The sequence below is a fragment of the Halichoerus grypus genome, chromosome X, assembly GCF_964656455.1.
Source record: "Halichoerus grypus chromosome X, mHalGry1.hap1.1, whole genome shotgun sequence".
Taxonomy (NCBI): Eukaryota; Metazoa; Chordata; class Mammalia; order Carnivora; family Phocidae; genus Halichoerus; species Halichoerus grypus.
In genome coordinates, this window is record NC_135727.1 from 92214637 (window position 1) to 92227608 (window position 12972).

The following is a 12972-nucleotide window of genomic DNA, read 5'->3' on the forward strand; positions in this document are numbered from 1 at the left end:
TGCTAAGAGCAGAAATTTGTCACCCAAATGTTACTAATGGGCCCCCGGAGTCAAGAACTCTTTTGTGCAGGATGGCCTCCGAAGTGCTGAGCACAGTGCCTGGCACCTGGGGGCACTCGACAGGCATCTGATGGGCAGACGGGGGGTGGGGGGTGGGGGCGGGAGAAGCGACAGCTTGGCAGAAAGCCTTACTGACCACACGCATGCACGTGGTCCATGACACTGTGTCGGGCGTTTGTTTTTCTCCAGTCAGCTTGGAATTGCTCTCCATCCTAAACCCAGTCTACATATGTCAGATGCCAGAGGACCGTCTAAATGACTCCAGCCCCTGACTCAGATTGAACAGGTGTCGCAGACGGTGGCGCTCTGCGGGGCCGGGGAGCGCCGCTACAGCTTTTCCTGATTTCTTTCTCTTTGAGGGTGGTCGCATCTTGGGGGCAGTGCCCCTTAAGGGACACAAAGCCATGACCTCTGAAAGAGCGGGATGTTTTAGGAAGAGTTTTCAATGAGCTTCATTGGAGATGATAGGATGTCCACTTTAATGGTGCTCCAGAGGGGCGCCTGGCCGGCTCAGTCGAAGAGCACGCGACTCTTGATCGCGAGGTTGTGAGTTCGGGCTCCACGCTGGGTGTAGAGATGACTTAAAAATAAAATATTAAAACAGGAATAACAGTGCCCCGGAAGACCTTTGAGATTGTATTAGAAGCGGCCACTGTGTTGGGAACTTGTGATTTCCATGAGAAATTCTTTTTGAAAAGTTGCCATCAGACTCTAGCTTGGATTTAAGGAGTTTAGAAACCAAGGGCTTGGAAATTGTGCACCTGGAAGCTAATTTAGAGTCTAACAGGGAGATCTTGAAACTCACCCTGAGAAAACCTGGGTGACCTGTCTTTATTTCACTGGAAGGGAAAGAAGGGCTCTGTTAGGATACGACTGCCCTACTCCACAGCTTCCTCCCCAGGACCGCAGCTGGTCCAGATGAATTTTGTAAGAAAAACAGGCTGATTCCAGCTGGATAGCCAGGGTTTGGACGGATGTCATCTTGTCAGTTCCAGACCAGTCAGACACCTCCGGCCCTTTTGCTGTCTGTCTGTCTGTAATTGCTGCTGCCTCTGGATTGAAGCATCTGTAAAAGGAAACGCATGAAATGGTTTGGTTGCTTTCCTGTAGCCGAACTCACCATTCATCTCATAAGAACTTCACATGGAGACACAGGGCTTGTAACTAAGTCACAAGCTTGCTGTCACTGTTCCATGGAGATGTTTGGGAAAGCAGCATGTCCTAAGTGCTAAGGGTTCGAGCAGTGCATTTAGTCTGCACAGTGACAGCTAAGACAGTGCTCCCTGAAACCTCCCTAGTTGGGCCTGGGGGGGTCATCGGTGTCTCCGGATGGCTCCCTGGAGGGCCCTTTGGGCCAGTTGTGAATGTGCAGTTGGGGGTGACTTCTGCTGGACTCCCAGTGGCACCTGGTGGCCAGCCCTAGCCAGGAGCTGGTGTCATGGCTTCCCCATAACCTCCCTCCTCCCCAGCCTCGCACACAGTCCTGCAGAGGGCCCTCGGAATCAGTTCCACTGGCATCGTGAAAGTCTTTCAAGATTGCTGTCAGACTGGGGGGAAAAAAAAGGCGAACTTCAAGCTTGGTTTCCCAGGGCACCTTCTTAAAAAGGACTCATGCCCTTGTACTTAAAGGGCTTTATATCTCTCAGTCCTCCTGGCCAGACCTTCTCGGTCCAGTGAGCCACTAACAGCAGGGCTGGGAGCACTCAGTGGTCATGAGCAACAATAAAACAGAGAAATAAATGGGCTTCTCGTTTTTGGGTAAAATCCTGGGTTCTTGCAGTTTCCCCTGAAATGGATCCAGGTCACACGCTCAGTGATGTCATGAAACTGAAAGTCCAGATGTTTGTTCCCCATCAGAAAAGAAAGGGCAGTTCTCTTTACCTCATTTTCTAAATGAGCTCCCTAAAAACAAACAGGAAAGTGATATTTAATGGGAATGAATTTCTTAGGACAGCATGGTTTTCCTCGTGGGGTCTAGAAGCCTAAGAGTTATGGCTACAGAGCTACAGAATAATAGCTCATGTGGGGGAAAGAAAGGAGCTTTTGGCTAGAACTTCTGGCTTTATGTGAGGGAAGCATAAGAATATTGTGGGCAGACTTGAGCTTCATGTCCCTGGCAAGTTTGACTCATTAGAACAAAACAAAACAAAAAACTCAGTTGCTTTGTTTCTCCAGAGGTCTTGGTGACTCTGCAACCAAAACAAAAACAAGCCCAGCTGGAGGCAGGCTGCCTGGGCTTGGGGGTGGCCTCCCACCCCATTCAAGGGGGACCTTTTCATGCCAGACAGACACATCATTCACTTCCTTCCCCAAGTTTACAGAAGAGCACTCATCAGGGCGCCCGGGTAGCTCAGTCGTTAAGCGTCTGCCTTCAGCTCAGGTCATGATCCCAGGGTCCTGGGATCGAGCCCCGCATCGGGCTCCCTGCTCCGCGGGAAGCCTGCTTCTCCCTCTCCCACTCCCCCTGCTTGTGTTCCCTCTCTCGCTGTCTCTCTCTCTGTCAAATAAATAAATAAAATCTTTAAAAAAAAAAAGAAGAAGAAGAAGAGCACTCATGATGGGGCTGCTTTGGAGTAGCTAGGAGCACGCAACCGAATTTATCCTGGCTTTATCATCTCAGCAGGACCGGGTCACAAGCAGGATATTAGTGGAATGTGGAGGAAAGGAAACCACTGGGCTTGTGGTGCGTGTGTGCATGTGTGCGCGCATAAGTACGCGCGTGCACACAGAAAATCAGCTGTTTATAGTTGCGTTGACATATAACTTTCTGGGTCCTCCCTCAGTTTTTCTCCAGGCTGAAATCTGATACCCAGTCACTTAAATCTTTGACTTCAAACAGTTGCTAAAGGGCCTTTTCTCAAATTCCTCCTCTTTGCTCCCCCTACCCCCTACCACCATGCTTTTCTTTTTTGTTCTTCTGATCTCCCCCACCTTGGTCCCTGAATTCCCTGCTGGCTATTCTTTTTTTTTTTTTTTTTTTTCTTAGACGTGCAGAATTCATGGGGCGCCTGGGTGGCTCAGTCGCTAAGCATCGGCCTTCGGCTCAGGTCTTGATCCCAGGATCCTGGGATCCCTGCTCAGCGGGAGGCCTGCTTCTCACTCTCCCACTCCCCCTGCTTGTGTTCCCTCTCTTGCTGTGTATCTCTCTGTCAAATAAATAAAATCTTTAAAAAAAAGTAAATGAAATCTTTAAAAAAAACTTTAAAAAAATTAAAAATAAAAAATGCAAAATTCACATTAATTTATTCATGCATTTGACAAATGCTTACTGAGCACCTGTTATATTTTGGACAATCTTTCAGGCTCAGGGGCTACATCTGCAAACAAGACGCATGAACCTCCATCCTTAAGGGTGTGGTAACAGTGTGATGAAGGGGACGGGTAAGGGCGAGAGTGCCAGAGGTGAGATCAGTAGATCTGTCCTTGCTGCCCTGAGTGTCCCCACGAACCAGCAGCCTGGGCATCACCAGAGATCTTACAAAAATGCAGACTGTCAGGCTCCACCTAGACCCACTGACTCTGAACCCGCATTTTAACGGTTTCCCACGAGGGTCGTGTGCCCGTTCACAATTTGAAAAACCCTGGAGTAGGCATTGTGGAGCTCTTGATTACCTGTTTTTAAAACCTGTTATTACTCCCTTCTGAGAGTCATTGGCTCCACCATTCCAGGGACAGGAAAAAGAAAGGCACAAATTGGGTCACATCACTTACTTGCTCTTTTGCTCTGCATTAGATTTCTAGGGCCACCATAACAAATTCCCACAGACTCAGTGGCTTAAGACACCGGTCTTATATTCTGTAGGTTAAAAGTTTGGTGGGCTCCTCTGATTTCTCTGTTTCAAGGCCAAAATCAAGGTGTCGGCGAGGTTGGGCTCTGGGGGAGAACCCACTGCCAGGCTCATTCTGGTTGTTGGTAGAATTCAGTTATGTGGTTGTAGAACTAAAGTCCTATTTCCTTGCTGACTGTTCGCCCAGGGTCAAGTTCCTGTCCTAGAAGCACTTGCATTTCCTGGTTCATGGCCCCCTCTGTCTTCAAAGTCAGCAACAGTGGGGCGAGTCCCTGTCACACTTTGCATCTTTCCTGCTTCGTCTTCCACTGCAACTCTCTGACTCTTTTGCCCTCCTTGTCTACTTTTAAGGGCCTGTGTGATTGCATCGGTCCCCCTGGAAAACCTTAAGCCCATCTACAAAGCCCCTTTGGCCATGTAACGTAACATACAGGCTCCTGGGATTAGGACGTAGAAATCTTTGCGGTGGGGTGGGGAGGGGGCAGAAGGGAGTATTCTGCTCCATCTCTGAAAAAAACCATAAGCTGCTCTCATTACTGTAATGACCTTAACTTTGAAAATTTATATCTTTTAACAATAAGAATGGAATGAAATATAAATCTGCCCAGAAATCATTATTTATTAGTTCTAGAAAAAATATTCCAAAAATAGGACCTTTTGTCACTCCTCAGTTCTTTAATCTGCTTTCTTTGTCTTCTTCGTATATGTCACCGTATCCGTATCTATGTCTTGCCCTCTGGAAATGTGCTCCTTGAGGGGCAAGTGCTAGTCTCATTCCTCTTTGTGTTTCTGGCACCCAGCATGGTGCCTGGCACACAGTAGGTGCTTAATGAATGCAGAAAAAAATATATACACTCATGGTTACATCCTTGAAATATGGGGATAAGGAAAGTCGGCGATATTTTCTTAAAGGGGCTTCCCTATTAATAATATCAACAAAAAGTTTAAAAATCCCTTGTGTTACTCATAAGAACATAGGGTAGAATGGGGGTTACCAAGAGCTGGGGGTTAGGGGAGTTGGGGAGATGTTTAAGGGTACAGGCCTGCAGCTAATAGATAAATAAGTTCTAGAGATCTAATGCACACCATAGTGAATATAGTCAACAGTACTCTATTATAAACTACAAAGTTGTTGAGAGAGTAGGTCTTAATTGTTCTCACCAAAAAAAAGAAATGAGAATTATGTGAAGGGAAACAGGTGGCAGCTCATGCTACCATGGTAATCGTACTGCAACAGAGAAATATATCAAACCAACACATCCTATGCTGTAAACTGAAACTGATACGATGTTATATGTCAATTACATCTCAATTTAAACTTGCCCAGAGTCATACTGCAAGACAGTGGCCCAGCCAGGAGTAGAGCTAGGATCTGGACCCACATACTTTGTTGAGAAAGCCTGTGATATTCATACCTATACCTCTTGGCATGCTCTGTTGCCTTTGAAACATCTCTCAGAGAAGCCAACCTTGTACCCAGCCTTGAAAAATGAATAGGGATTGGCCAGGTAGGTGTTGTAGGTGGGAGAAGGTGACCGTCTGAAAGGATGCTCCAAGTTCTAAAAGCAGCCTGAGCTAAAGACATGGGGCATAAACCCTCCTGTGGGAATGCAGGTTTGGGGGAGCAGGTCCCCACCTTTTCTGTGGGCAGCGCTTGAATGGAAATCCAAGGGTCTGCACATGCAGCCTGGGAAGGGGGCTGCCTATTATAGGATCAGCCTGCACCCACACTGACCCCTGCTCTGCCCTAGACTGCCTGGAGCAGGAAGGGGGCCCCCAAATCCCGTCGGCAAGCAGCTTTGGTTGTCTTCCAGGTCAGCTTAAAAAATCAGTCCCATTCCACAGATACTCCCTGATTTCTCCAAAGCCACCTTATGTGGATTTCTCCATGTTCTTCCTGTACCTAGTCATGCTTCTGGCACCATCTCTTAGAATAAGAAGTTGTTGAACACCCCTGTTATGAAGCTGCACTTTTTATTTGCTCAGAATTTACCCTTGGTAACCTTTCGGGACTGTCTTTTAGTTTCTTATCTTTCTGAGGTCCCTTTTTCTTATTTGTGGACTGCAGGCACAGCTCTCTGTCGCCTGTGAAGACCTTTTGTTAGTTTGCCTTCGAAAAGAAACATTTCCTTTGCTTTCCTCGTTGTAATCGTCCTTCTTGGGGCTTATTGAAATCTCCTGTAGCTTTGTAGAGGCAAGGTGGCGGGAACTGAAGCATTCCAGGTGATGATATCACATTGAGGTTTGGCGGAGGTTAGGACGATAGAGTCGGGGTTTGTCGTTTTTATTGCTGTTTTAGGGGAGGAGCAGATGCAATTGACTTGGAGGGACTTGTCTTGTGCCTGATGGCTTACAGTATCCTTCCTGATGAGGTGTGTCACCGTGTTAGTTTCTTCTTTGGTAAGATGCTACAGGCACTTAGAGCCACGAGCTTAGAGCCTATCACTTTATAAAGAACCATTTAATTTTTCCATGAAGATATTTGCCCCTGAGAATTCTCACGTACCAGGGTGCCTGGGTGGCTTAGTCGTTTAGCATCTGCCTTCGGCTCAGGTCATGATCCCAGGGTCTTGGGATCGAGCCCCACATCCGGCTCCCTGCTCAGCAGGAAGCCTGCTTCTCCCTCTCCCACTCCCCCTGCTTGTGTTCCCTCTCTCGCTGTCTCTCTGTCAAAAAATAAATAAAAATCTTTAAAAAAAAAAAAGGAATGCTCACCTACCACTTTTCCACTCAGTCGAGGGGCATTCGGAAACCTCCCTCAATTTGGCATTAGGTCACCAACTAATTACCCGAAGGAACGATCATGCTCTGCAGATGGAGACATTTCTGTGCCCTCTTTCTTCCACAAGATTTATAAAAATATGAAATGCAGTTGGTCTCTGGGAACTCTCTCTCTCTCTCTCTCTCTTTTTTTTTTTTTTTTAATTTCCTCATCCCCAGAAGGGCTCATTTAACCAAGCCATTTCCACATGTGTCCCTAAATATCCTTCAGATACCCTAGGGACTCTGTTTGTAAAAATAACCTTTGTTATTGGAAACATTAGAAATTTAAATAGTGCTTGCTAATTTCCCTCCTTTTACTTGTCCCTGCGCTCCCCTTTCTCGGAGAACTCTGACCGGCCCGCACTATCTCAGTCACAGGTGGGGCTCACACCCGCAGCGGTGTGGAGCTCCTTGGAACTGTGGCTCATCTTGCGTTTGGCTGTCGTCAGTGGCACCTCGCCTGTAGACTTGCCTCTCCCTGTACCATTCCAGGGGGTGATGGCAAAAATGACTGCACCTCCCAAGCAGTCTGTACTTTCAGAGCTTGTCATCCGACGACGCAGAACTCCAGCAACGCCTTCCGATTGCCACAGTCCGTCCGCTCTTTAATAGTAATTGCGCTGCTTATACTATTTGCACAGAGCAGATGGCCCAAGCCTCAAATGAATGTTTGATTTTGCAAGTCATTTTGCCATTTAAATGACGGGGACGTTTGAGTTGGAAAGGAATGGGAGGAGTAACCACTTGAGGGCAGCGGAAATAACAGAAATGCGGGGCCCCTGGGTGGCGCAGTGGGTTGAGCGTCCGACTCTTGGTTTCGGCTTGGGTCCTGATCTCAGGGTCATGAGATTGAGCCCCACGTTGGGGCTCCATGCTCAGCATGAGGTCTGCTTGAGATTCTCTCCCTCTCTCTCCCTCTCCCCCTCCCACTCATGTGCTCTCTCCAAAGAAATAAATGAGTCTTTAAAAATAATAGAAATGCTAGTTCTGACCCCATTTCCCTTGCTCACTGCCCCCATCTTCCTAAAGCTGCCAGGGCAACGAGTGACTGCACCACCTGGAAGGCAATGTAGGTGCCTCCGTAAGGACCATCAAGAGCCCGAGGCTGAGCCGTCAGGGAACGACCAAGTGTGACTTCCCCAGGCCAACTTTGGGGAGGCCTGGAAAGTTGGTTTTATAGAAGCCTTCTTTAATATTCCCTATAGATAACTTTTGGCCCGTTAGGATCTACACTATGTTAGCGTCATCAATCTGCTAAAAGGCACTTTGAGGAAAATTACAATAAGAATGCCAAAAGAAATTTTGTACTGCACTGGGTTGATCTGTCCACAGACATAACCGAGCCTTTTTACTTTGGGGGTTGATTTGTCTGCCTTTTGGATTTATTTGGTTTCTTTCAAGGTAGTCCCTCCCAGTATATCTGAAACTTTGGTGATACAGGATGTTTGACTCTGAGCTCAAAATCTCTAAAAGTTATTGGTTAAAAAAGAAGCTTCCCCCTCCCCTCCCCCCCCCACACCCCATTTCAATCCCTTTTCTGCAACTAAACATCTGTCTCCTTGTTTGTTCCTAGGATGGTCCAGATTCTGCCAGAGGAAACCGGACAAAGCAGGAGAGTGCGTGGCTGTTCAGGCTGTGGTACAGCTTTGACCACAAGTATCCTTTTCGGTGGCTTCCCTGTATTTGTGAAACATGGACGATGAAATGCTCTTACTGTCAGTGAACGGCTTCTGATGAGTAAGGAGGATGTGTGCTTGGTGCCGGTACAGGCAGTCCTCTCTGGGGCCACACGCCATGATCATTCATGACCTGAACCAGAATCAAGAGCTGGACGCTTCACTGACTGAGCCACCCAGACTCCCCCAGAAAAAGCATTTGACAAAATCCAACATCCTTTCCTGATAAAAAGAAAACCTCTCAACAAATTAGGTATAAATGGAATGTATGTCAACATTATAAAGGCCATATATGACAAGCCCACAGCCAACATCATACTCAATGACAAAAAGCTGGAAGCTTTCCTCTGAGATCTAGAAGGATGCCCACTCTTGCCACTTCTTTTCAATACAGTATTGGAAGTCCTAGCCAGAGCAGGTAGGCAAGAAAAAGAAATTTGATTCTCCAGATCAGAAGGGAAGAATTAAAATGGTCTCTGCAGATTAAATTTAAATTAAAATTGTCTCTGCAGATGTGATGATCTTTTTTTAAAGGTTTATTTATTAGAGAGAGAGTGAGCACAGGGAGGGTGGAGGGGCAGAGGGAGAGGAGAGAGAGAATCTCAAGTGGACTCCCCGCTGAGCGTGGAGCCTGATGGGGGGCTTGATCTCAGGACCCATGAGATCATGACCTGCGCTGAAACCAAGAGTCAGATGCTTAACCAACTGAGCCATCCAGGTGCCCCTGCAGATGACATGATCTTATATATAGAAACCCCTAAAGACTCTACCAAAAAACTGTTTTAAAACTAATAAATTCAGTAAAGTCAGAGGATATAAAGTCAACATACAAAAACCAGTCGCATTTCTATGCACTAACAATGAACTATCCAAAAAAGATATTAAGAAAACAATTCCAGGGTGCCTGGGTGGCTCAGTTGGTTAAGTGTCTGCCTTCAGCTTGGGTCATGATCTCAGGGTCCTGGGATTGAGTCCCGCGTCAGGCTCCCTGCTCAGCGGGGAGTCTGCTTCTCCCTCTCCCTCTGCCTCCTTCCCTCTGCTCATGCTCTGTCTCTCAAATTAATACATAAAATCTTTAAAAAAAAAAAAAAGAAAACAATCCCATTATGATACCATCAAAAACAATAAAATACTTAGGAATAAATTTAACCAAGTAGGTTAAGATCTATACACTGAAAACTAAAAAACACTGATGAAAGAAGTTGAAGAAGACACAAATAAATGGAAAGATATTTGTGTTCATAGATTGGAAGAATTAATGTTAAAATTGCCATATTACTCAAAGCAATCTATAGATTCAGTTCATCTCTATCAAAATTCTCATGGTGTTTTTTAAAATAAAAACAATTGTAAAATTTGTATGGAGCACAAATTACCCTGAATAGCTAAAGCATTGTGAGCAAAAAGAACAGAGCTGGAGGCATCATACTTGCTGATTTCAAATTGTATTACAAAGCATAGTAATCAAAATAGTATAGTATTAGCATTAAAACAGATACACAGACCAGTGGAACAGAATACAGAGCCCAAAAATAATACCCTCACATGTTCGATCAACTAATCTTCAGCCAAGGTGCTGAGAATACATAATAGGGAAAGGACAGTCTCTTTAATAAATGGTGTTGGGAAAACTGGATATCCACATGCAAAAGAATGAAACTGGAACCCGTCTTACACCACTCACAAAAATCAACTCAAAATGGATTAGAGACTTAAATGCAAGACCTGAAACCATAAAACTCCTAGAAGAAAACATAGGGGAAAACTCCTGACATTGGTCTTGGCAATGAGTTTTTGGATTTAACACCACAAGCATAGGCAACAAAAGCAAAAATAAACAAAGGGGCCTACATCAAACTAAAAAATTTCTGCACAGTAAAGGAAACCATCAACAACATGAAAAGACAATAACCTGTGGGATGGGAGAAAATATTTGCAAATCCTATATTTGATAAGGGGTTAATATCCAAATTATATAAGGAACTCCTACAGCTCAACAGCAGAAACCCAAAGACCCCAATTAAAAAATGGGCAAAGGACCTGAATAGACATTTTTCCAAAGAAGACATACACTTGGCTGGCAGATACATGGAAAGTTGTTCAGCATCACTAATCATCAGGGAAATGCAAATCAAAACCATAATGAGATCTCACCTCACATCTGTTAGGATGGCTGTTACCAAATGTCAAAAGATAACAAGTGTTGGGAGGATGTGGAGAAAAGGAAACACTTATATGCTGTTGGGTGGGATGTAAATTGGTGCAGCCACTGTGGAAAACAGTATGGAGGTTCTTCAAAAAATTAAAAATAGAACTACCATATGATCCAGCAGTCCCACCTCTGGGTATATATCCAAAGGAGATAACATCACTATCTCAAAAAAATATCTGCACTCCCATGTTCATAGCAGCATTATTCTCAGTAACGAAGATATGGAAATAACCTAAGTGTCCATCAGTGCATGAATGGATAAAGATGTGTGCGAGTGTGTGTGTATATAGTGGAATATTATTCAGCCTTAAAAATGAAGGAAATTCAGCCATTTGGGACAATGTGGTTGAACCTGGAGGACATTATGCTATGAAATAAGCCAGGCACAGAAAGAAAAAATACTGCATGATCTTCCTTATGGGTGGAATCTAGAAAAGTCAAACTCATAGTAACAGAGCATAGAATGGTGGCTGCCAGGGCCTGGGGAGTGGAGGAAATGGAGAGATGTTGGTCAAAGTGTACAAACTTTCAGTTATAAGATGAATAAGTTCTGGAAACCTAATGTACAATATGGTGACTATAGTTAATAATCTGTATTGTATACCAGAAATTTTCTAAGGGGGTAGATCTTAAGTCTTTGCATCACACACACAGAAAAATGGTAACTGTGTGACATGATGGATATGTTAATTAGCTTGATTGTGGTAATCATTTCACAATATACATGTATCTAAACATCTCCTACACCTTTAATACATGCAGTTTTTTATTTGTCAGTCATACTTCAATGAAGCTGAGTGGGGAAGAAATTATTCCTCAAAGAGCAACAGGAGTGATCTCTGAAGTCTCTGAATATAAATTTTAGTGACAAGGATTTCTACTTGTTTAGTTTGGAGGAGAGAAACTAAGAACAGAAGCAGGCATAAAGTGTCTGAAGAATTAGATGAGGAAGGTGCCCACAGCTCATTCTATAGCTCCAGAGATGATCAAACAAGAAAATGTGGGCTTTGGCTGCATCACAAGAGGGTTTGGCTGGATGGGAATGATCCCCACAAGCCAGGAAGAGCAAGTGTGGTACCTCCTTCACTGAACAAGCCTGAAAATGGAAAAAATGGGCTTCCAGTTTAAGATAAGAGGCTCAGCACACACACATAGCTCTCTCGTTGTTCCCGGGCCTCCTTGGAATCACAAAAGAGATATTTTGGAGTACTCGCAAGACCAAAGATAGAGGGAATTGTAGCAGAGAAAACCATAGCCCAAGACCAAAGAGAGTCTTGAGCCGGTTTGTCTAGGTGATGTATTAAAGAATGTTGTCCGTAACAGTTGCACCAGGCACCCCCTGTGTCCACAGATCAACTGGTAGCTGTTCATTTTCTCTTCAGGCCGAAGCTCTCTAAAGAAAGTAGACATACTACCTGGGGAGGGCTTGAGAGAGAAATGGATCTTGAGGCCACCAAAGAATTTTCTCCCTAGAGTAACCTCCCCCCCCACCCACCCAGCTTTGGCGTGGTCAGATTCCCCACCTGCTTGATGAACTGAGAAACTGAATGAAGACATGGGGGGCATGCCAAAGTAATTCATTCCTATATATGTACCTGCATGTCCTATATATGTACACGTACATATATGCATATATATATATATATATATATATATATATTTTTTTTTTAAGTAAACCCTACACCCAATGCGGGGCTCTAACTCATGACCCTGAGATCGGGAGTTGTATGCTCTACCAACTGAGCCAGCCAGGTGCCCTGCCAAATATTTGTTTTTTAATTTTTCTAATAAAAGCCTTAGAGTTGCAAGGCTTTTCCAGTGACAATGTAAGAACAGGCTATTAGAAAAAGGAGCAAGCAAACAAGAAGAAACTTGGGAAATTAAACATAAAGTTTCTGAAATGAAGCCCCAAAATGTAATGGATAGTTTAATTACATGGTGGAAACCAAACTGTTGATCTGGGAGATGAAGCTGAGGAAAAAAGAACCTGTAAGAATTCGAGCACAAAGTCAGAGATGTTCAAGAGAAGAGTTTTGAGATGAAGAGGTCAGAGCCAGATGGTCCAGAGTCCTTTAACAGAATCTAAAAGGAGAAGATAGAGACTATGGAGGAAAAGAAGAACCAAAGAAATAATGGAAGAAAAAAAAATCCCTTGGCTAAGGGCAGATTCTTGTCTCCAGAGTGGGAGGGCCCACCTGGTGTGAGTAGCATGAATGGATACATTGGAGCATTCCATAACTAAAGAGGAAAAGCAGGACTCTTCATGGCTTCCAAAGAGAAAGACTGGCAGCCTTTAAAGAGAAAGAATCCGAGGGGGCATTAACAAAATTGAATGTTAGAATACCATGTAGTATTGTCAGAGTTCTAGGATGAAAAGAAAAAGTCTGAGCCTAGAATTCTACACCCAAGCTGAGTGGGCAAAAAAAGGAGGGTGGCTTTCAGACATGTGAGAGTTGAGGAAGTTTAGCACTGT

The 12972-nt window shown here is 44.6% G+C and overlaps 1 protein-coding gene across 2 annotated transcripts in view; it reads left to right on the top strand.

The window, feature by feature from the left end:
* Nucleotides 1–12972, top strand: part of SLC9A7 (solute carrier family 9 member A7) — a 132053-nt gene that overhangs the window by 106192 nt on the left and 12889 nt on the right. For both annotated transcript variants that reach the window (XM_078065389.1, XM_078065390.1), the window contains one exon: nucleotides 8185–8267. In XM_078065389.1, coding sequence (XP_077921515.1) covers nucleotides 8185–8267 — 83 coding nt within the window. The remainder of the gene's footprint in view (nucleotides 1–8184; nucleotides 8268–12972) is intronic.